The sequence below is a fragment of the Balearica regulorum genome, chromosome Z, assembly GCF_011004875.1.
Source record: "Balearica regulorum gibbericeps isolate bBalReg1 chromosome Z, bBalReg1.pri, whole genome shotgun sequence".
NCBI lineage: Eukaryota > Metazoa > Chordata > Aves > Gruiformes > Gruidae > Balearica > Balearica regulorum.
In genome coordinates, this window is record NC_046220.1 from 45,490,793 (window position 1) to 45,515,897 (window position 25,105).

The following is a 25,105-nucleotide window of genomic DNA, read 5'->3' on the forward strand; positions in this document are numbered from 1 at the left end:
ACAACCATGTGTATTGTGAGTAAAACACATTGTAGTTAGGTGTTTAACCCCAGTTTATCCAATTATATTGCAGCTTCCTGGAATTTTTAGCAAAACTCGCAACTGACATGATGAAGTTTAGTACCAATCTTAGGGCTAAATTAAACTTAGTATGCATATCTTACTTTGCATGCCACACAGTAGTTATTCCCTTAAACTCTTCCAAACTGATGACATTTTAATTTTACCCAATTTAGTCACATAGAAACACTTGAGTTATTATTTAATTCTATATATAAAAGTGGAAATGTGCTGTAGTGGCTTAGGAAGGAGTTAATACAAGACCTGATAGCCAGAGTCTTAGGAAAACCAGTCCCCTGCGGCATTTATAGAGGAGCAAGTTGTAAATTTTATCTCCAAATACGATTAATAAAATTTCCACCTTTAAATGAGCTATCTTAGTACCACTGCATACTGCTATAACCTGTTGATGTAAACAGGCCAGCCTTCAGCTAACCTGTCAAGAACATTTACTTTGCCCACATAGAAGATTTTAGTAACTTTCATAAACATTAGACTAAAGATTTCATTCATTTTTCTAATAGCTAATAAACTGTACTCAATTTCACTTTCCTAGCTTTCCCCTATAAATACCATTCTCCCTTTAAAACATGAGAATTTCAACTATGGAATGTTCTTTATTGTACTTTATTAATCATATAGAATATTTTTACTGGTATTTGGGACCTTAACAGTAAATGCTCCTCTACTTCCAGATAAAGAAACTCTTCATCTTCCTCACACCATCGCACAAGCCTTAATTTTAGCCTCAGCATACCTACTAAACATTCATTATTGTCCTCAAGGCAGAGGTCCTATGAATTTGTTGAGCATGTGTGAATTTCAAAGCTCAATGTAAGAATTGTACTGGCTTTATAATATTATTTTTAAGAAAGTAATTGTAGTTATCTATGATACTTGTCTGTGGAATGAGAAGACTTAGCTAAAAATTATAATATGATATTCTACTAATTAAGTAGTTTCTAACTTAAAAAATACTTTGAGCTGATCTATTACAAACAATAGCATACTTTGCTCAGCTTGCAAAATGAGAAGTACTGCTACTACTCTTTGGATTTAAAATAGTAACCAATATAATATTCAGTGTAATATGTTTCAGAATTAGGTTTATTGTCACAGAGCCAATATTCTGTTAACATTATATTCTCTAGTTTGAAATTTGGAGAACATTTTTATTTCCTTTTTATTTGTATTCAAACTATCATTTGCAAGAACGTTCACTTATGTAATTTTGTTAAACAATTCGAGAGTCAATAATAATAAATTTACTATTATGCAATTGATTAATGGTAATCTATAAAGCAGCAGATGTTTTATGTACTGTTTGCTCTATTTTCTTATAGTTAATTTGAAAATACCTTGTGCTCACTGCAGCATAAAACCTTATTGTCAAAGGCATGAGACTGGATATTGCTGAGAAAGGAAAGCGGTCTTCAAGGACTTTGACCCATGTGCATGGGAAGCAAACAGTGTTAATGATTTAAGTCAAATGGCTTAAGCCCTTTCCCCCTATTTCGACAGGGATTGCTGTACCTTGGAAACGTAATTTCTGCTTAGTTTAAATGATACTAGTGAATGGCAGTGTAATGGGAATAGATTTCCTTCAATTAGCTTCCAGGCAAGGGGTAGGTGGACAGGAGGTTTGGTAACAGCTTTAACCTGAAAAGCTGAGCTCGTCTATCAGAATTACTTCTTTGACCTGGGACTAGTTTAATATGAGTAGCTTGTATTCAGGCTGTGCAAATGAAGTAAAATACTCTGTCTCTTAGTAGATTGATCATTTAAACAGTTAGGGATGTATTCACATGGGGCATGTAATTTGCTTAAGTTCTCAGTATAAGTGGCCTAAGAAAGCGGCAGCAGCACAGCAGGTTGATTTCTATAATAACCTATCTTAGTGCTCATTTGTATTGAAATTTGATGAACAACCTGGGAACACAGTTTCTATGGACTTAGTGCTAATGGGAAATGCATCTGGATTCTGGCTTCTCGCACTATTTCATGGTTTTTTTGTACAAGTTGGAGTTTGGGAGGGGCCTAAACCTGCAGTTCTATTGTCTGTGCCTGTTGGCCTGTACTTTCCCAGAAAGAAAACCATTCAATCAGCCAATTGTTTGGGATACCTCCAAGTACTTTTGGTATTGATTCAGTGGTGCTTTTTGGCTTTGAATTAGTAGCCAGTCTTGGCTGAAAAACATGCACTCTGGTCTCTTACTCAGTTTTGCATGGAAGAACAGAAAAGACAAGTATTGTAACACAAGAATTATATGCTATTCACAGCTAAAATGAGATTAATGCATTCAGTCTTTGAAAACCTCAACAGATATTTGTATCAGATCTTTAGGAGTTATCTCCTAGCCAGGTATGGCTTTTCCTTTCTCTCTCTTTACCCCTCAGGAAAAGCAACAGAAATTTCATTTTTACCATACATAGTATTTCATGAGAGCAATAGGGGCTGTTATAAAGCTTTCATCTAGAAATTTATGGTTGGGAATGATGTAATCAAGTAAACAACAGTGATCCCTCAGAGAACATAATTTCTTATTAGTACTTGAGTTACATTGGGCAAACTAGCACTCCAACAGGGACACTGAGTTCATTGACTCAATTTTCATGCCCACCTTCTCTAAGGAAAGACAGGAGGTCTTCACAATTCAGAGGTTTTATGCATTGTTGATGGACAGTATTCACGTTTGGAGGAGCAGAGTCTCCCGATATTTGGAATGGTTTCTTTCGGTCCATCTTTATAGGCTGACCAGTGTAATTGAAACATGTAAAACTGGGAAGTGCAAGCAACATGGGAAAGCATTGCTCCCCATAGGAAGTGAAGATGCTCAACACAGAAGACTGGATAACTGGTGACTCTAAGTACATGTCCTGTTGATAAAACCTGTGAGAAAAAAGTAGTAGCTTTCATGGGTGTATGTGGAAATCATATGGAGACCCTGCAAATAAAAAGGCTTGAGTGCCAGTGTCAATGCCTGTCAATCTGCTGCTGCTATGTGCAGTTTTGGTCTTCCTTGTTTATTTGGGTGGTGGTCTGGAGAATTATTCCTTCAGTAATTTGTGAAATCACCTTTTTCCTTTGAAATTCTTTAATCATATCCTCTTCCCTGTTGTTTGGTTTTTTTTTTTTCTTTCTTGTATTGAAATGATTATGTAACATTTTGATTCCATGGGGAAGAAACTATTTCTTCCTACTATGGTAGTATAGCAACTCTTGCAATGGGAACCTGAGCCTTATTTATCATGAAAACGATTGTTAAAATCATAGAATCATAGAATGTTTTGGGTTGGAAAAGACCTTAAAGATCAGCTAGTTCCAATGCCCCCTGCTGTGGGCAGGGACACCCTCCACTAGACCACGTTGCCCAAAGCCCCATCCAACCTGGTCTTAAACACTTCCAGGGATGGGGCATCCACAACCTCTCTGGGCAACCTGTTCCAGTACCTCACCACTCTAACAGTAAAAAATTTCTTTCTAACATCTAGTCTAAATCAACCCTCCTTCAGCTTAAACCCATTACCCCTTGTCCTGTCACTACACTCCCTCATAAACAGTCCCTCACCAGCTTTTCTGTAGGCCCCTTCAGGCACTGGAAGGCCGCAATTTGATCTCCCCGGAGCCTTCTTTTCTCCAGACTGAACAACCCCAACTCTCTCAGCCTGTCCTCATAGGAGAGGTGCTCCAGCCCTCTGATCAGCTTCATGGCCCTCCTCTGGACTCTCTCCAACAGCTCCATGTCTCTCTTGTACTGGGGCCCCCAGAGCTGGACGCAGTACTCCAGGTGGGGTCTCACAAGAGCGGAGTAGAGGGGCAGGATCACCTCCCTCGACCTGCTGGTCACACCTCTTTTGAGGCAGCCCAGGACACGGTTGGCTTTCAGGGCTGCAAGCGCACACTGCCGGCTCACGTTGAGCTTCTCATCAATCAATACCCCCAAGTCCTTCTCCTCAGGGCTGCTTTCAGTCCATTCCTCACCCAGCCTATAGTCGTGCTTGGGATTGTGTCGACCCATGTGCAGGACCTTGCACTTGGCCTTGCTGAACTTCATGCAGTTCACACAGGCCCACCTCTCCAGCCTGTCAAGGTCCCTCTGGATGGCATCCCTTCCCTCCAGTGTGTCGACCACACCACACAGCTTGGTGTCATTGGCAAACTTGCTGAGGGTGTGCTCCAGCCCACTGTCCATGTCGCCGACAAAGATGTTGAACAGTGCCGGTCCCAGTACCGACCCCTGAGGAACACCACTCGTCACTGTTCTCCACTTGGGCATTGAGCCATTGACCACAACTCTTAGACTGTGACCATCCAGCCAATTCCTTATCCACCGCATGGTCCATCCATCGAATCCATGTCTCTCCAATTTAGAGACAAGGATGCAATGCGGGACAGTGTCAAATGCCTTGCACAAGTCCAGGTAGATGACGTCAGTTGCCCTTCCCTTATCCACTGATGCTGTAACTCCATCATAGAAGGCCACCGAGTTTGTCAGGCACGATTTGCCCTTAGTGAAGCCATGTTGGCTGTCACCAATCACCTCCTTGTTTTCCATGTGCCTGAGCATAGTCTCCAGGAGGGTTTGCTCCATAATCTTGCCAGGCACGGAGGTGAGACTGACCAGCCTGTAGTTCCCTGGGTCTTCCTTTTTACCCTTCTTAAAAATGGCGGTTACGTTCCCCCCTCTTCCAGTCGGCAGGAACTTCACCAGACTGCCAGGACTTCTCAAATATGATGGCAAGTGGCCTGGCCACTTCATCCGCCAGTTCCCTCAAGATCCGCGGATGCAACTCATCAGGTCCCATGGACCTGTGCACCTTCAGGTTCCTTAGATATTCTCGAACATGATCTTCTCCTGCAGTGGGCAGTTCTGCATTCTCCCACTCCCTGCCTTCTGTGACCTGAGCTCTTTTTTACTTTTCCCTGTATGGTCACAATGAAGATGAGAGGAGAGTTTTAGAGGATCCCATAGGGTAAGGCATTCTCTTTCCACATAATTACTAGAGCTATAGTTTTTTTTAGGACACAGAGAAATGATACAGCAAAATCATCATGTATTCCTGCATGCTTTAATAATGGCTGAAATTTAAAAAATCAGCTTTTCCTTTGTCCCATGAATAGAGAAACATGCACTTCCAAATCATACTGTCTCAGAAGTGCAACATAATTTATATTTACATTTTCAAAACCACAGAAAGGTACAATGCAGAACTCGTTGTTCACAAGCTAAATCTCATCAATGTGACAAAAAGTATTGCAAACGTGCTGATGAACAAGCAAAAATTCAGCATTGCTCAACAAGTCTATTTTTTAAATAATTCAATTCTATGCATGAGATATAGAGTAAATTCTCAATTTGGGACACATACATGACTCAAACTGATTTCATAAGGAATTATGTTACACACACCAAGGGAGGAACACCCCTTAGGAACAGCTTCGGGATGAGTTTAGTCCATTTTTTGCAAGATCATATTGATTTCTTACTTGGCAAAAAATTCTTAGTAGACCTTAACTCTGCATCTCAAATTACACAGCAACTCCTGTATTGCAATACTTCAGTTTCAAGTGTGACAATATGTTGTGCAAAACTTGTAATCTTTCAAGAGACCTACTTTTCTTTAGAACAATGGGAAAATCCAAATTCAGATAGAGTTCTGAAACACACTAATGTGTTTCAGAAGAAGAAATGTTCCAGTAAATGTAGCAAAATTCAATTTTATCTGTAGAACACTGTCATTTACAATACTTTGCTTCATGTCTTTTGCACAGTGCTTCAGTCCGCCATAATATTTTAATGAAGATTTACCTTTCTGTTTTAAATGTTTCTAATACAGACTAGGGGTTTTTTTCCCTGTTCCCCAGAACACTTTGGAACAGGAACATATGACTAGTCAGAGCAGATTGATCATGACAGGGAACTCAGTAATAGGATCTGCGAGATATCATGAAAGAATTAACAAATCAAATGGGAGTGAATTACACTCATAAGAAAAAGTTTGTTAATAAGGAAGCAAGAGCTTTTAGCTGTTACAGTAATATCTTCAATGAGCTGTAAAATAATACACAAGAGAAAAAAATCCCAAGTCTCATAGCACTGAATTTATTAATAATTAGCCATTGCTAACTCCTCAGTGAGGCACAACTTGATTGGAATAATAAATCTGTATTATTCAGGTTAGTTATTTATAGTGGGCAAAGGAAACACACTGGTGAATACTAGTGGTGTGAGAGCATTGGGGAAGCTATGAATCCTGCCAGTTTTTTCGTGGTCTATTCTATACTCATCGCATGACCTTCCAGCGACTTCTACAGTCCCGGGCAGGGACTCCAGCTCTTTGACATTTCACTTTATTTTGCTATAAAGTGGATGCTATGCTAGGAAGCTCCTTTGCGAGTTTTCAGTTGAATATGTATGGAATGTGACTGTGGGCACTACAGTTAGAAAGGATCCTAGGTCTGAAGTAGAGGGCAAGGTTTCTGGAGCCTAGGCTGTGTCTGCTAGGTTCCCTCCAGAGCTTGTGTCACCGTCGTAAGAGGACCCCGAAATGGTCACTGCCTCTGGCCTCGATGCCCCAAAGCTTTGCCTTGTTGGGTTTTGCCATCTGTAAAATGGGAAACTGAGAAATCCCTGCCCGCAGCAGCCAGCAATGCGTACCTGTTGCTTTGAGACCCCGGGATGGGCGTTAGAGTGCCTTTATTTCGGTCATACATTATTGAAACAGAACAAATCAGAGGTTTTACGGGTCTCACAGACTGCGCAGACCAGAGGGAAACGCGATCCAGCTGCACGGGAGGGGGCTGCCTGCTCCACGCCTCCTGCCGCGGGCTCACCCCTCCGCGGGGCTCCGCACCCCTCCGCGGGGCTCCGCACCGGCCCTTGCGGCACGGCCTGACGTCACCGCCCGCGGCGGCGGGCGGGGCGGGGCCGGGCGGGGCGGGCGGCGGGGCCGCGCTCCAGAGCGGGCAGCGCGGAGACCGTGCGGGAGCGCGGCGCGGTGCGGAGCGGTGCGGCGCGGCGGGGTGCTGCGCGGCGGGGTGCGGCGCGGCGGTCCTGCCTGCCTGCCCGCCCGCCCGTCCGCCGGCCTGCCTGCCGGCCGGCGCCATGGAGGAGTTCCTGCAGCGCGCCCAGTCCAAGCTGGTGAGTCACGGCGGGGGGCAGCGGGCGCAAAACTTCGCCCGACTTGCCGGTAATTGCAGTCATCGGCCTCTGTCCCCGCACCCCCGGCTGCAGCACCCGCGGATGCTCCCGAAAACTTCTCGGAGTGTTTCAGCAGCTCTGTGGTCCTCGGCGTTGTTAAGCAGGGCGGGCGGTGGGAAGAGGATGGGGCTTGCGACCTTTGCGCCAGCTGGGGCATTTTTTGGGGGTGCGTTTTCTTCTCACACCTTGCTGCCCTCTAGTTATTGCTGAATAATGCTCTGCTTTACCAGTATACGAACCTGTATTTGACAGGCATGTGGGGAGTGGCTGCGTGCCATTTTGAGATTGTTTGCGCATTTGTAGAGTCTTCAGATGCATCAAGTTGCATAGTTGAATGGGGGAAAATTTGTATCAGAAGTCACTGAAAACCTGTCATTTCCATGGTCTAAATGTCACTAGGAGTAGGGGATAAGTTTGGATAAGCAAGACTTAAAATAACTGAGAAATATGCAAAGGTAATCAAGGACCAGTCCCATAATTGTGTCTTATCTGCCATAGGTAGTTAATATTGTGTAAGGAATCACAGAGATACATAAGTCCTGTTCTCAAATGACTCTGTAGGGTTGTGCTGAAACTGCAGTGCATTTATTTTGTTTACAGTGACTGATAATCTGTCCTCAAATAGTATGTGCTTTTTTTACCTTACATGCAGTGCAAAAGCAGGATTTTTTTTAAGACTGGTCTTAGACCAGGTTGTTTCCTGTCTTGAGGGTTGATTTTCTGTGCAAAACTCGGTTTTACAGTTGTTACCTTTCATGGGCAGCCTGAACTCCTGCTAGCTATCTCAGCTTTAAGAAGTATGTTCAATTATAGAACTAATAATGGGTTAGTAAAAAAATCCCGTGGCTGGTAGTTTTGCCCTGTATTTTTGGGTGCTTGGGACCTATATGCCGGCAGGGTCCTTTCCCCACCATTTGGAGAACGCTGTAGGTAACTAAATGTAAACTTCATTGTTGATAATTAGAAGAGTAAGGCCTTCCCGGTTTCGTAGATCTGTTAGGAATCTCTGGAGGTGAGCAATCGTAAAACCAAGATCGTCTTTCTCAATGGCCATCATTCTCTCTATATAATAATTTGTACAAGATGGTTTGTTATACCATCTTTTGTTGTCACGCATATATTGGTAATCAGAGAATTAAGGCATTTTTTAGAAGACTGGCAAAATAGAATCCCTTGGTTGCCCCCTTAATATTTAACTGTGTGGGCAAATGTTAAGGGTAAACATGAAGTGTGTCATCTTGGTCACATGCCAGCTAAGTTGTTTTACTGTGGTTTTTAGGAGTTTGTAAAGTGTTTCCTGTATTTTTCATGTAAACAGTCTAAATTTTGGTAGCCCTTTTAAAAGATACTGCATAGTGCAGTTACAAATACTTAATACATTTTTGCATCAGCATTTTATATATTGCAACATTTGGACTGGAGACTTGGTTTTGACAAGTTTCCTGTTCAAGTACATCAAAGGTGGTCTTACTTAATAGACATTAATTATGTTATGAAAGCAGTCCCCTCTGAACCATTAGTAAATGGCAGGCAGTAAAAACAACTTGATTTTACTACTAAAAGAAAATACTGCATTCATCTTTCTGAATAGCTGTTGATAATCAGAAATGAGTTGTCTGGAAAACAATAAATCTGAACAGGTCCATGGATAATAGATAATATTATTTCTTTAATTTATATGAAACAGGGAGCACAGCAACTGAACAGTAGCCCTTTTTATTTCTGCAATGTGGGTTTTCAAAGGCAATGCAGACTTCTCTTTGTACCTTCTGAACCATGGGAGAAAAGCACATTTTGGAGCAGGTCTCCTCTACAGGAGGAGTACTGCGGGGGCAGGGGAGTGTCTTTCTGGCTATGATATTTCATTGTATGGTCGTGTCAGCTGAGCATGGCTGGGGAAGAAGCATCTGAGCACTAGCATGTTCAGTTCAGAACACATTTATAAATCTTATCGGTTGACTTCAATTTCCCAATTTACTTTGTACCACAGTAGCCTGAAAATGGTAATCCAGAGCAATTCAAGATTTGCATATTGCAACACAGAGGGCTGATGATGTGTTTTCCTTCCTGCTTGGCCAAGCCTTTTGTGGGGAATCTTTCTCTGCTGATACAAGGTAGCCATAGACTGAGTTGAGGGCAAAGGGCTGCGTTTGGTTTGTCGCTGATACAAGGTAAAGCTGCACTGGTAAATTGGTGAATGGCTCAAAACTTACGATTTGCTGTGTGTTGCTGTGCTGCTGCAACCGTATCGGTGGAAGATGCTAAAGCCCTACATTTGTAGCTCAGAGGCCTGATGATGCCAGTCTTACAGTGCTAGTATTTCACACCATAGGTAATCTCATTAGGTTAAACTGATTGCAGTTCACTGGGTACATGAGTACTACCCATCATGAGTAAAGGAAAATTTTCGTTGCTCATGAACAATAGCTCCAGAAGAACCATTGCTCCAGACTGTGCAGGAGAACCTATTACTGCAAGTGCTTCATCATTCATTTGGGTCTGGCTCCAGCCACAACGTTAATCAAGGCTTTGTCCGCATGGAGTGAATTCTAGCCTGGGAGTATACCACACAAAGGACTTGCACTTTTTTTTGTTTTCTAAGACTCTCATATTTTGTACCTTCATTGATTTTTAGAGACGAAAGTTCTTTCCATAAGATCCATTAATAATACAGTCTCCATTAGGCTATTCTTTCCTTAAGAACAATGAATTTTGCTTTTGTGACTTGTCATGTAATCATAGAGCGTTGTCAGTAATTTTCAGTACTGATTTTTAAAATTGTTGTGTATAATCTATGTAGAACTGAGGGAGGAAAATGTTAGAAGGCAAAACATGGCAGAACATGAGATGAGGCACTGACATTTTTTGGCATTTCCAGTTTAGTCCTGCAGGTTTTTCTCCATTTTTTTTCTAAGTCTAGTAATAATGTGAGAATAGGTGAGACTAGGTGAGACCAAAGGTCCTTCTAAGCCAGTGTTCTGTCTTGTCTGAGGGAGGATTATAAGCAGGAGAATATACAGGTCTGCTGATCAGGTGTTGAAAACTTAGATCAAAAAATGTGTCATCTGAACTACAATGTTAGCCACAACTAGAGCCATATTCCATACATTTGGCTACATTTTGAGTTTGCTGGGGTTTTTTTGGGGATCAATTTATGCTTCGGGTTCCACAAAATCCCTGAGACAGATGAGTTTTACAATTTTATCATGTGCTCTGTGTAAGTGGGGCAATATCCCTGTTTGTTTGCTTTAAACCATCTGCCCGACAATTTTAATGGGAGTTCCATGGTTCTTATGCCTTGAATGAGTATTTTTCCTTCACATTCTCCATGGTGTTTAGTTAAGTATTACCATGTCCCCCTTCTCTTCTCCCAAACATTTCCTAGCTAAGGTTTTCTATTGCCCCTTCTTACATGAGCAATGTTCTATCACTCTGCTCATCCTTGTGGCCTCTCTCTGAAGATTTTGTAATTTTATTAACCCTTTGGAAGTTGTGGAGCCCAGAACTGCCTGCTGTATTTAAGGCATGAGTGCATGAAAGACTTTGACAACAGTATAACAACATCTCAGTTTTTTTCCATTTTCTTAAGAGTGCTTGATATTCCACTTACCTATTTATTTTACTGTCAGAGAGCATTTTTCTGATGCTTTCAGAGTATCATTTAAAATTAATGCATGATTTTTTTTTCTGCTTAGTAGTAACCATTTTAAAGCCCATCTGACTGTGTATGTTACCTAAAAATAGTTTAAAAATGGAGTTGGGGTTGTTTCTTCACATTTTTCTCTAGTCTGCACTTCTCGACCTTCATTTCCATTTACTATTTTATTACCTAGTTCCTCAGTGTCATGAGTCCATTCTGTAGCTCTTGTAGGTGTTTTTAAATGTGACTCTCTTGAATAATCTGGTATTGTCAGTGCTTTTCTCACCTTATGATTTGCCTGCCTGTCCTACTGGAAGTAATATTATTTATTATTTATGGATATGAAGAACAGCACATATTCCAGCACATATCCTTGTGAAGAATCCTTCACAGATATTTTTCCTTCGTTATGAAAACTGACCATTTGTTCCTGTTCTTTGTTTCCTAACTTTTAGTTCTTTATTATGCCATGAGAGGATTACACCCCTTTTTTCTTTGGTGATTGAGTTTCTTTACTAGGCTCCGGGAAACTTCTCGATAATATTTTTGGAGACCCAAGTACAATGCATTGACTAGCTTGTCCTTTTCTGCATGCTTGTTGAATTCTTCAAAGAACTTTAAAGGATTTTGTACAAAAATGCCATACTTCACAAAACCTTGCTGTCTTTCCCCAGTATATTTGTATATTCCCCAATATATTATTGATATGTTTTGTGGCAATTCAGTCTGTCTCTCTGGTTAGACTCTTTCAGGCACAGCTGAGCTCTGAAGTGGGAGAAAAGTGACTGATCAGTCAATATATCATTTTGTATAATTTAATTAGAAAAATAAATCAAAAGTTTACAGCTTCAGTGGTGTAACTTCAGAATAATTATAAGAATGGTTATCAAAATGTTAAAGGCAATTAAATAGAGAAGTAAAAAATCAGAAATTATTTATTTAATAATTCTCTGATGTGAAATACTGTGTGCTGCATGAGGTAGTTAAGTTTGGTATTTTCAAGTAATCTCATGTGCTTCAGATTGTTTGCAGTGAAGCTGAATGACTGTGAGAGAAATTAAATCAAGGGAGTCTGTCAAGAAAGAAGCTGTAAGAATTTAAAAAAAAAAAATTCAAAAATTGACAGAATTCCCACTGAGAGATGCTGAGACAATGGCTGCCAGCCAGTACTTTTCCCCTGGCCTTTGGTCTGTGCTTAATGGAGAGCCTAATGCTTTGTATGCTGGCTTCAGGGAAGTCAAAGAGGACAGAATGAGCCCTGGAAAGGGCTTAATGTGCAGATGATACTGAGATATCCACACACTGCAGCAAACTGCTTCATACTAGCAATTGAAAGATGGTCCTCCCTCTGCAGACAATAGCAGATCAACTGGGGAAATAACCTTTCTAAATGCTGTGTCATCTTCAGCAGTTAACAGTATTTGGAAGAAACCCCCAAGCCCCCTAAAACATCAAGTTCTTTTAATCACTTGCTGCCATAAGGAAAGAGAATATAATGCTAGACCAATGTTACAGCTGGCAGAGTAATACACTGGGCAAAGGGGGAATTATGCCCTCAGACAGATGTGCCCAGAGAAAAATTGGACTATGCAACTGGACATTTTCCAAAGTAAGGGCCATGCCCATGACCAGGGAGATGCTTTTAAGAACAATAAAAAAAGCTTCCAAGGCATCGCTTTGATAGGTATGAAAAATGACTGTTGTTCTTGTTTCTGAGTCAAAGAAGTTCAAAGAACAGTTAGTGATGATGGCAAGACTTCAGCAGATTTATGTGACCACAGTTTGAAAACAAGCTGAGTCACTGACATGTTTATTTGTATTCCCTTTTATTTGCCTATCTGGAGTTTTGTTATCAACGATAGACGGTGGTTACTTTGAAAATAATATTTGATTTGGTTGGAATAAAGTGGTGGCTTTGTTTGAAGTGAAAGACATAAAGTGAAGCAGAAGTTATTTTCCCAGAAATTGCTGAACTTATCCAAGCAGAGGGGTAAAAAAAGCTTTCAAGCATTAAGACAAGGAATCAAGTCTTACCGTCTCATGTATCTTCTTTGCATTAATCCAGCAGCACACAGGGGACTTGACTCCATTTAGTAGGGCACTTACAGTATGTACAGAATTAAGAGTATGAGTAATGATATTGACTTCAGTTGGAAAACTCATATGTGTAAGTTGTACATACGCCTAAAAATGTTGCAGAATCAGAGTCTTACAGCTGATTAACCTTTTGTTCCTTGAATCAGTCAGAAGAAACCATGTACTAGGCAGCAGGAACTTCAGAGTCAGGGTTCATTAGTAATGTGGAAAAAGAGTAAACATTGCACTAAGGTAATTCTGAGATGAATATTTAAACAAAGAATAGTTGTGAGCCATGCTGAGAAGATATAGTAATATTAAAGGGCTAACAGAGATGAGTGAAATGATTAGAAAAATGTTTTGGGAAATTCTACTGAAGAGCAGTTCTAAATATGCCTTCAATACAAGTAGAAAAATCTGTGAGCATGAGAATAGGAAGATGGAGATGAGTGCATCACTGCAATGTAAATAAGACATGCTTGTAGGGTGATATAAGTGTTAAAAAATGCAATTTTGGGATACAGTCTTCATATCCCATAGTAAGGCACTAATAGACCTTTGTATGTTTATACACACTAGGCACATCTTTACTAGGGAGGCTTATGTCCTGCAGACTTACTCTGTCTCTTTTTCATCATCATTATGCAGTTTCAAGTGGAATGCTTCCTTCTGTTTTGGGTACCAAAAATATTTCTTGACTGGATGAAGAATTCAGAGAATCATAACAAAATGATTTAAAGAATTGACTTCCAAGCAAATAAAAATGAACTAATCATAAAACTTGATTAAATTACTGCTAAGCTGAGACATAAGAGCAGTCTGGATCTATCGGGTACTAAAAGCAACACAAAGAAGGAATCATTCATTCATGTACAGAGGTATAAATAAGAAATTGCAAAATGGTCAGTGGAGGCTTAATAACAAGAGAATATTTCCTGAAAATGAGGTCTTTTAGCTAGGAGAGCAGTCTCCCAGAGGAAGGAGAGGAAGCCCATCCATAAAAGCAAACCAAAATAAGACCTGAATTGGATGAACATATGTAAAACTATTTTAAAAACAACATACAGTTGTAAGGAAAATATATTCGGTGATTTAATAGCCTTCTACAGTTCCACTAAAGCCATACAGACTACTAAACATGTAGCAGAAGCTGAGAATTAAAAATGCTTTCCCCCCATGGATTTTCTTGGTTTTGGAGGACAGAAATAACATTTTTTAAATGATAGCCTACATACCTTGCCTTTCATCAGTCTCTGGTGCAGTGATATTTTTTCCTTTTTCACACATTAAAAAAAAGAAAAAAGGAGTGGAAATGGGAGAATAAAACACATCTTGGTGAACTTTCCATTGGAGGAGGTCAAGTACATCCGATTAATCAAGATTAAGCCAAATTCTGTCCTGAATAACTTTTTGGGTTTTGGATCATTGCATGCATAGCTGACATACTTTATTCATTGTTCTACACAGAAAGAAATTCCAAAGGCATTTCAGTGCAGTATATGTCAATTTACTGAGTATCATGCTACTCATACTATTATTTAAGCGTGGTATTGACCAGGATCCTGTTGTCCTAGATGCTATGCAAATACTACATAAAAATCTGTTCAATCCCTGTCTTAAGGAGTCCATAAAGTAAGCTGGATAACATGTAGGAGGAAGCAGATTAATCCAAGATAGTAGTAGGGTGGTAATAGACAGATATGATAACATATATGTATCCTAACCTATTTGTTAGCATTTTGGCAAAGGGCAGCTTTGAGTAGGAATTAGAAAAAAGAAGGTGGGGAGGTTTGGAAATGTGTCTTCAAGTGTAGGGAGGAAATGAGAAGATCTGATTACTCTTTCCATTCCTCTGCTATTGACTGTCTGGAGATAAAAGTTACCGTTTCATTATTGAATAGGAGATGATAGATGAAGCAGAGGGAGGTTTGTAAAGGTTACAAAATGTGGTTCAGGGATTCTGTTTAATGTGTTGGATCAAGGAGAGCCAGGAGAGAGAGGCTGGCATGAACAGAGCCAATATGGCAGGGTCAGAGCCACAGACTAGGGGGAAGGTTTCCCACAGCATGGTTCTAGAAGCTGCCAGGTTACATCTGCTGAAGCCAAATAATGTTTCTGAGATTAATCAGTTAGGTAATGATAGCCAGTGTGTTAGCTCTGAGGGTAGACAGGAGAGATTGATGAGAAAAAAAACAACCTGTGGAACTTTGGAATAGGCAGGATATGTGTGTCTAGACTGAACACGATGCCAAGATTATGGGCCGGAGTGATGGGTGGGATAGTTTTCTTAATCTCTCTATATCTGTTATATATGTGCCTGTGAGAGAGATGTGCAGTAAAAGGAGAGGGAGTACAAGCTTGGGTTTAGCCATGCTGAACTGGAGGGTATGGTGAGATTTTGCCAGGGAGGTGGGGAGAGGGTGTGGGATTTTGGTGTGAAAGGTGCAGGACCACAGCGGCACCGAAGTCCCATTTGCCAGCCTGGAGTCCAGAGGGAGATTAGGCTCAGAGCTTAAATGACTTGATAACGTTCCTGTTATATTCTTTTTCTCCCCAGAAGAGAGCCTGGTGCCAGCAACAGTTAGACAGGTCCTTAACAACTGGAATGATATCACTTGTCCTAATGAGACACAAATAGATTGCAGCACAGTAAGGACAGAGGACGGACAGTGAAAAGGTTAGGAACATTTCAGAAAACAATGACGTCTGGATGATGTCAGCTATTTCTCTTTCCTTGTTTACTGTATCATTTGGCAATAACTGAATAATAGACCTAACAGACCTAATGCACTGGCCCAGTTCCATTTTGCACAGTCATAACCTGCTTTTGTAGATTCCCCTCTAGCCTCAATTTATTAGTCTTAAGCCTCCTTAGTCAACTTCTGTCTAAAGCAAAGTATACCTGGCATGATTTACCTGTTTTGTACTACTTAGGAAATTTTGATTTTGCTGTATTTTGAGACCAATAATTGTGTGTATGTCTTTTTTGTAATTGATGTAGTTTTGATAGTGGTTTAGTTTTCTGCATGGAAACAGCTCTGTATACTAACTAACCAAGTTAGCCACTGAACCAGCATTTGAATAAGTGACAGGTAGTCATTCTGAAGTGACCTTTTCCGTAACGGTTAATCTTATTGTGCTACATCGTGATACAGAACATAAGAATTATTATACTTAATAAATGCTTTCTTGCTCTTGTACAATAGTGATTAAAAAATCCTGAGCAAAAATGAGTTGGCAGGGAAGAAGAACCTCTGAATTGGTTCTTCAGATACTACCATGCTTTTATAACGCATGGAAATAACTGGAGACGTAGAGTCTAGCTGGTATGCTGACAGAGAAAGGCATATTCTGCTTCGTGAACTTTGTATGCTGTTCTGCAGTCAGTGGGATAGGAGGAAAGAAAGGAACTTTTCCTTTGATTGTGCTCTTTTTTTTCCTCTCTCTCTCTTTTTTTTTTTTTTTTTTTTTTTTTTTTTTTTTTTAGTAAGAAGCAGAATTGCTCCATTTGGAATATATTTGACTCTTTGTGAAGCAGCAAAAAATGGTAAACTTTTAAACACTTGGAGGGACAGTGTCTCCTAAATATAGACAGTTGGCAAGTGATCTATTGACTGATTCAGCAACGTTTCTTTTGCCTAACAAAGGTTTTAACACTCAAAGTCAATTGGATGCCTGGCTGGATTACAGCTGACTCAGAGGGAGTGCAGTGATAGATTAACTTGCTGGAAAAGTACATTACTATTTTTTGACAATACATGTATGCAGACCACAGCAGTTTCATGTATGTTTACCTAGTTTTCTTACAGGTAAATCTGTCTGAGACTGTATCCTGAGCATTCACATTACTCAAAAAGCAAGTGGTTTTATGTGATGTACATGTGTGTTGTGCATTTAAGAAGTTTAGGTCTACGTGAAATCTTGGAAAGGTTAGCCTGCCAGGTTCCTGCGTGTTTTTTAATACATGTTTGAAGTGGACAGCCTTATCTAGTTAAAAGACCAGGTATGATTTTAAAACCACTGTTTCACTTCTGGTGTCTCTCTGGTTTTGGATTTATTTATGTGTTGCTTTGAGTTTTTTTATTTTTTAATTCAACAAGCATAAAAATGGAAATTACTCATTCAATGGAATAACTTTAATGCAGAAAACAAACAAAATTTCTCCTTTTTGCAAAGATGGACCTAGCTGTCCTTTCTCTTGACTTAGTTGAGATAGTAGCTGTAGTAATTTTTTCACTAGAAAAAAAAATACTGTAATTCACATTTACCTGAACTACAGATTTTTATTTTTTTTTTCAAAATGGATTACTCGTTCAGTTTGTGAGGGCTTTATAGGATGAATCATATCACTAAGGCATAGTCTGCGGTAAGAGATTATATACTTCCTCTCCGCCACCCCTCAGGGGAATGTGTGCGTTTATCTCTTTGTGATATGATGGAACTGTAGAGGCTAATGATAGATAAACTGCGCAGTTGCTGCAACCAGCTTTAACAACGATGCATCTTGGCTATTTTTTTACATAAAACTTATTCTGTATATGAGAGGAAGAGGTGTGGGATGGCTTTGTGCAATTCTTTCCTTTCTGCATATTGTGAGAGACTAGCTACATAAACTCATATAAAAACAGTTCCATGCTGTTGTGTGGAATTTGTTCCCTCCCTTGAGAATTTGATGCACACTAGAACTTCAGCACTGGCAGTCTTAGGAAGAATAAGCAAAGGCAGTGACTTCATTTACTCTTTGAAAGGGTGACATAACTGTGCATTAAAACATTCATTACAGGGATGAGAGAGTGGTGCAGTTTGGAGTTCTAGTCTTTCATCTCCAGACACATGGACTCATATCCTGTTTTAGATCACATGTGATAATGAGTTAAGTGATCTAATCTTAGTAGCTATATTTGTTCACCTCTCAAAAATCATTGCACAGTTTTCAACCAGCAGCTTTTGCACAGTGGAAGAGGGATTTCTAAGGCTGGGTCTAAAGTCTTTTGGTTGATCTGTTTTGCAAAGTTTGTGCAATAGTTGTTGGTATGAACGTGCATCAATATCAAAGCACTGAGCCTTCATTTAAAAAAAAGCAGGGAAACCAAGCCAGCCATCAGCTTAAGCTCCCCCCGCCCTTCATTGTGTGGGAGTTGAGTGAGTTACAATCTCATGGTCTGAAAAGATTATTTACAGATTCTAAATAAAACACAAATTACAGTTGATAGAGAAAATGCACTCATCTAAAAAAATACTTCTAGTTAAGTTTAGGTAAGCACGAAGACTATGAAGTCTGTTTGACTGAAAATACTGAGGTCTTATTTCTTGGAAACAGACCAAATTAAAGTATATGGCTTACTTGTTATGGAAAGTTTATATGCCATTTCTGTGTTCTATATCTGTTCCCATATAAAATAATTTGAATGTGCCTCTTTACCAAAGTGTCTATGGTGGCAGAAACCATTGCCAGAGAAAACTTTCAGGCTCTCTATTGATTTTATTTCCTCCCCCTCTGCCCCCCCCCATCATGTAAAACTTGAGATTTTATTCTTGCTGTCAAGTGCCTTGCAACTTTTCTATTAGGTTGGGACTTAGAGTTCTGCTCTGTGTTACAGTGATGAAAATACAGAGTAATGCCAGTTCTGGTAGCATTGGTTTGTGTTTATACAGAAGAAAACAGAAGAGACTGGTTTCAGTATGCTAAAATGGAACACTAAATATAAAAATACTCTCTTTTAATGCAGACAGCAATAAGCAGGTGAACTTACCTTCTTTGCTTCCTTTTCTCCTCAACTTTGTAGCTTCCAAAAAGAAGTGAAAGCAATGAGATCTTTACTGATATATATACATTATTTTCTTTTTCCTTTTCCTCTTTTTTCTCTCTGCTTTCTCTCCTTTCCTGCCAGTAGCATATTCGATAGTCACAGAATCACATAATCACACAGAATGGTGGGGATTGGAAGGGACCTCAGGAGATCATCTAGTCCAACCCCCCTGCTTGAGCAGAATCACCTAGAGCAGGTTGCGCAGGATCACATCCAGGTGGATTTTGAATATGTCCAGAGAAGGAGACTCCACAACCTCTCTGGGCGGCCTCTTCTAGTGCTTGGTCACCCTCGGAGTAAAGAAGTTTTTCCTCATTTTCAGATGGAACTTCCTGTGTTCCAGTTTGTGTCCATTGCCCCTTGTCCTGTCACTGGGCACCATTTAGAAGAGTCTGGCCCCTTCTTATAGACATCCACCCTTTAGATATTTATAAGCGTTGATGAGATGCCCTCTCAGTCTTCTCTTCTCCAGGCTAAACAGACCCAGCTCTCTTAGCCTTTCCTCACACGGCAGATGCTCCAGTCCCCTCATCATCTCTGTTGCCCTCTGCTGGACTCTCTCCAGGAGTTCCCTGTCTTTCTGGGCATGGGGAGCCCAGAACTGGACACAATATTCCAGACGTGGCCTCACCAGGGCAGAGTAGAGGGGGAGGATAATCTCTCTCGACCTGCTGGCCATGCAGAGCCATGATGTGGCCATGTAGGGGCATACATACCAATGTATGTGAAACTAGTATGGTCTCTCAGTAGATTTCAACAGTTTCAGTACACTGTAGTGTAGGTACTTTCTAGTTCTCCAGAAATGCTTGTAATATTACAGTTTGTCATTTCCTTCTGTGCTGACCAATGAGGTACAGATTGGTTCTTTTGGGTGTCTTACAACATTTAGGATAAGTTAGCCTTTTGACAAATGATTGTTTATGAGCTGTCATTTTCTGTTCTACCTTATAACATGCTGTCCATTGCTAGACAACCAGACAGTTCATCCTGTCTGCCTCCGAGGTTATTTCTCTTTGCATTTGCTGCACTGGAAAATAAACAAGGGCAGTAAACAAGTTGAGAAATGATATTCTAAATCTTCCTAGCCCCACTTAATTACATGTATCCTCCACTGTTAACTGAGTGGTTAATCACTTACCTTGTAACCTATATAGATATTCATTTTAATTCTTTGCACATTTTAATTTTTCAGAGCTTAGATTGGTGCTGTTTGATGATGTTGTGGAAAAAACAACCTAGTTAGTTGCCATATTAAGTAGTGATTAAAATCTAGCTGCTTCTCTTCCAACCAGATAATAATTACTGATATTGAATTAACGTCAGTCTGTAAGAGCAGAATCTACTCTTTGCTTCCATAAATAAGAAGTGGCTATGCAAATGAAGCTTATGGGTAATAGCGAGACAAGGAATTCTGCTGAAGAAATGCTAGGCTTATGGCAGAAAGAAGGAAGAACGCAGCACTATTTCACAACATTGTTTTGAGCTGAGACAGCAACCCTGTGGTACAATAGCAGAAGTTAGAGCTAGAGTAGCAATCTGACATGTTCTCTCCAATTTGAAAACTTAAAAGGTGATATAATAGATTGCACTCAAGGCATTGTAAGGTGACAACATCTCTCCCAGATGCATGAAAATGTCTCTTACAGATTTATTGCATTGTGAGAACATGGGACTCGCTTTAAAGTACAGGCTTGGATTTTAATGTTTTCCAAAGTGACTGCATAGATCCTTTAGGTATATGTTAGCAAAAGAAAAGAAGCCAAGATAAAGGAAATTGGAAGGAAGTTGTAAACATTGAACGTGGCTGTCCAACCTGACATCCCAGCCTTACCAGTTTCCACTTAGCCCATATTATTAAAACACCACTTTCATCTAGTACACTTGCTTGTGTGCTTGCACTCTGTCACTCGCACGCACAGAGAGAAACATGAACCACATCTCCCTGCAAGTGGGTTAATGGACTAGAGAGCCCTTGGGCAGAGTTCTCTGCTTTAAACGCCTAAACGCGACCACAGTGTGAGGCTGAGGACTATCTCTGAAATCCCAGTGAACCAGCCGAGGGATGGTGTCTGTGTTTTGTGCATGCATGTGCATGTACATGCACTTGTATGCATACTGTAGTACATCTCTCAGGAAGTATAACTGGTGTCAAGCTCGGGAGATGCAAGGGGATGCGATGTGTTTTATTTCCCACTCATCTCTAGGGAGACTTCTTCCAGAAGTTGTTGAGATGTGCAAGAAAATTCCCGAGGTGACAGGGGTGGAGGCCTTACTGAAAAAGACTGGTCCAGTTGGTGTCTTTCATAGGTATTAGAAATACTGTCCTCTTAGGTAAATTTACACCTCTAAAGAAAGGGGAGACTGGACTTCCCTCATGTCCCCATTGTATGCTACAGCTTTTAACTTGCTGACAAAAACTGTTCAGGAAATAAAGTACTCTTAACGCTCTATTTTTACTTTGATTTGAAGGAAAAATTTGAAGGCTTCAAGGGACTTCCAAGGAGCAGCTGAGGCCACTTGGTTTGTTCAGCTTGGAGAAGAGAAGGCTGAGGGGTGACCTCATCACAGCCTACAGCTTCCTCAAGGGGGGCAGCAGAGGGGGAGCTGCTGATCTCCTCTCTGGTGACCAGTGATAGGACACGAGGGAATGGAGTGAAGCCGTGTCAGGGGAGGTTCAGACTGGACACTAGTAAAAGCTTCTTCACTGAGAGGGTGGTTGGTCACTGGAACAGGATCCCCAGGGAGGTGGTCACAGCACCAAGCCTGTCAGAGTTCAAGGAGCGTCTGAATGATACTCTCAGTTATATGGTTTAGTTTTAGGTAGTCCTGCAAAAAGCAGGCAATGATCCTTATGGGTCCCTTCCAACTTGAGTTATTCTATGATTCCATGAAAAATGAAGAGCTTTTAGTTCTTCCTTTGAAATTAAAAGGAATACGGTAAATGAATTTTTGCAAGCTTTTCTACAAAATCTAAAATAGATCTGTTCTTCTATAACATGACATGCTCTTATGTGTATTTTTAAGGCTGGATATTAATAAGTATGTCATCAGAACATCGCAGGTTCTTGAGAAAGCATTTCAAGTCAACTGACTGTCATTTTTAACAGGAAAGAGATGCTAAGCTCCATCCCCCCAGAGATCCCAGCAGAATCCACAGCTGCAGTAAACAGAACAGGTGACTGGATGTTACTGACATTGTACACAGCTATAGCTGAAAGATCATTTATCTTCAAGTTAAAAAGATTTAGCCCTCACAAAAGGCTATTCATCTATGACAGTCCAGAGAAGCTAAGGAGTAGCATGCTTTCTAATTCAAAGATTCCTCTTTTTTTTTTTTTTTTTTTCTTTTTTTTTAAGAGTAACACACTCTTGTATCTGCTTTGAGGACCCCTTAACACATTTCTGAATGTTTAGGAAATCACCCATTTTTATGATAATTTGATGTGAGTCAGATTGGTAGGTGACAGACAGAAGAACATATTGTGTGCACTGAGAATTAGAAAACACTGCTGTAATAAGAAAAATAACCAAAAGTGTGTAAGAATAGATAACAGGCAAGGCAAAGGAATTTTCTTGCACTTTCTGCATCTTTACCAAGTACTTGGGTAATTGCAAGCCCCATTCTATCCCTGCCCATTAACACTGAGTACTATTTTGAACAAGATTAGTCTCATACTTTTAAGTTGAGGAATAGCTTGCAGGAAATCATGGAACTTTATTTGAAATGATTAGTGAGTAAGACAGGACCAAGGCCAGGGAGTGAAAACCACACCAAAAAAAAAAAAAAAAAAAAGCCAACGAAAAAGAGAAAAGTGGGAAGTAGAATGATAATATGAAATATATTATTTATTGAATGTAGAAGTGTCCTGTCTGGTTCCTGGTTCTGTCAAGAATCTAAATAAACTTGAAAAGTTGACTTGAGTCTTGAAAACTTCCTCCTTTCCCTATGCTTACATTCTCTGTCTGCAATTTTTGGTTACTATAGTTAGAGAGATATTAATTTCAGGGGCCCAGCTTTACATAATTGCAAATGTTTCTGAGGGCATTTAATTAACTTAAATCAACATGCATAAAGTTTAAAATAGCTCAAACCCACTGAGCTTTAGTAACTAGGTCTTTTTCCTGGCAAGCCCTTGTAAAAACACCTTTATAGATTTGACAGTTGTACTGGGAGGCCAGCAAGCAGTGTAAATCAAGGGAACCAAGTGTCAGTTTGAAATCATGGGCTGTTTCTAGTCACAGAGAGATGCATTTTCCTCTGCCTCTCCTCTTTGGTGTTTGTAGCTTCTGCTGCTGAGTGGTCTGTGAGAAGAAAGGTTGTTCTATTGGTTCTGAAGAAGGCCATGCTGAACCACAATGTTATTTCTATTTTTGACAGGGTGGTCTGTCATCCAGTACCTAATACTAAAGCTGTCTAGTCTCTGTCACTTAAAACACATCTCTTGTAAGTGCATCTTTTGAAGTGTCCCTGGAGGAAAGAATCAACAAGTCTGATTTTAGCTCTTTATCATCTGCTCTTTAATTGCAGACATTAGTGCCAAATCCCTGAATTGGACTTGCAATCAGTCATGAGAAAAAGGAAGACATAGAGCATCAGTGTGTTGTGTTCTTTTTAGCTAATGATAGTCCGTAAGGTAAATGTCCTCAGTAAGGCAAGTGTGATACCACTGTTGTCCCTGCCCTCAGGTCCACACAGCTGCTGTATCCAGGAAACCAGTAGGAGGGTGGGAATGGAGTTGGGTGTAATTAGTTCTGATTCTGCAGATCTTTACCGAGATGAATTAATAAGAAATTGAGTAAGTATCACTAGCACAGCTCAGCACTCTGTGGCAAGACCAAAGACATTTTGGAGGAAATAGGAGAAACATACTAATACTGTTACTGAAAGCTTCTGAGCTTCATGCTCTTTCTGCAGCTTTAATTTGAACTGTAATTGGTATTAATGTCAGATCTCTGTTATTTGCAGAATTAGTATCACTTACAAAAGTGCCATTTTTGACATTATGTATCTGGAAACAATAATATTTCTTATCTGGGAACAATACTGTACTGCTATATTTGCTTTGGATAGAATTTCTGAAATGTCTTGCCTTTTTTTTTTCTTTTTTTTTTCTTTCCCCTATGCCTTTCAGAATGTCTGTGCTGAATCTCTGCTAGTTTAATTTTCAGTACTGACTGTTATGTTATTGGTATCATTTAGCCACGAGGGATGAAGGAAGTGTTTAGACAGGCATGATACCTGTCTTGCTATTTGCGAAGTATTCAGACTTCCAAATCTGATTGTATTTTTTTCTGAGGACTAATATATTAATTAGGAGATTTTGTCATTTAAATATTTTTTACTACATTTTCTGAATGTCATTTTTTATGCTGAAGTGTTCCTGAAAAGAGAATTCCGTTCATGAGGAGCAGTTAGGTGTAGATTTCATTTAACTGTGTTACAGACTTTCCCCATATCATGCATTTTTAAATGGCATTTTAAGTTGAGTTTCCTCTTATTGTTAAGCACAGCTGTCACTTTGTATCACAGTAATTGATTTCACAGACTAAATGTCAGCAGAGTAAAAACTGCAAGTTTTCTTGCTAATGTTAACTTAAGCATGTTGCACAGCTCAAATGCTTCACAATATACCTGTCATAACAAAACAGATATTTTATGTCATACTCTTGTTAAAACACGTATATATGTTGCTATCTATATATTTATATGCTGTTTTTAAAGAAAAAAATTTAAATGCAAATTAAACTTTCTATTTTGATGCTAATTGTGACACTAACTACCATAATTATTAGCATCCTGGTTCCCCAAATTGATGGAAATCTTTACAATGTATTTGTAAGGCTGGTTATCACAGGAATGCAATATTCATGTGACCAGCAAGTGGACATGGATCTCCTCTGCTAGCCACAACAGTCTATTTTTATAAGTAGACCTCATTCTCAAAATTTGCTTCTCATATACTGCTATGCCTGTAACAGATGACTCAAATCACAAAGCCTCTGCGGGTTGGTCCTTGTATAAATTTAAACAGCTTGCTTATCTGTTTCAGTTATCATGTAGTGGAATATCTCAAATCTCTTTTAAGTCAGTATGTTCTTTTTAAGACCTGCTGTGCTTTTTTTATTCAGGAGTGGCAAGTATACCTTGGTATTTATACATACGAACTCTATCTAGAACCAGAGATTAAATATTCAAATGGACTGCGTATAAATACGTTGCCATTATACCTTATCCTCTTTGATGGATCCTGAGATAAAATGTTGTTCTACTTAGCTGGTAAAAGAAAGGAAAGAATTATGCTGTGTTTATTTTTAAC

General features: G+C 39.8%; 1 protein-coding gene across 4 annotated transcripts in view; it reads left to right on the plus strand.

The window, feature by feature from the left end:
- Positions 1 to 7,081: 7,081 nt before the first annotated feature.
- PRUNE2 (prune homolog 2 with BCH domain) overlaps positions 7,082 to 25,105 on the plus strand; it is a 138,639-nt gene continuing 120,615 nt past the window's right edge. For all 4 annotated transcript variants that reach the window (XM_075740891.1, XM_075740888.1, XM_075740889.1 and 1 more), the window contains exon 1: positions 7,082 to 7,202. In XM_075740891.1, coding sequence (XP_075597006.1) covers positions 7,167 to 7,202 — 36 coding nt within the window. In that variant the 5' untranslated portion in view covers positions 7,082 to 7,166. The remainder of the gene's footprint in view (positions 7,203 to 25,105) is intronic.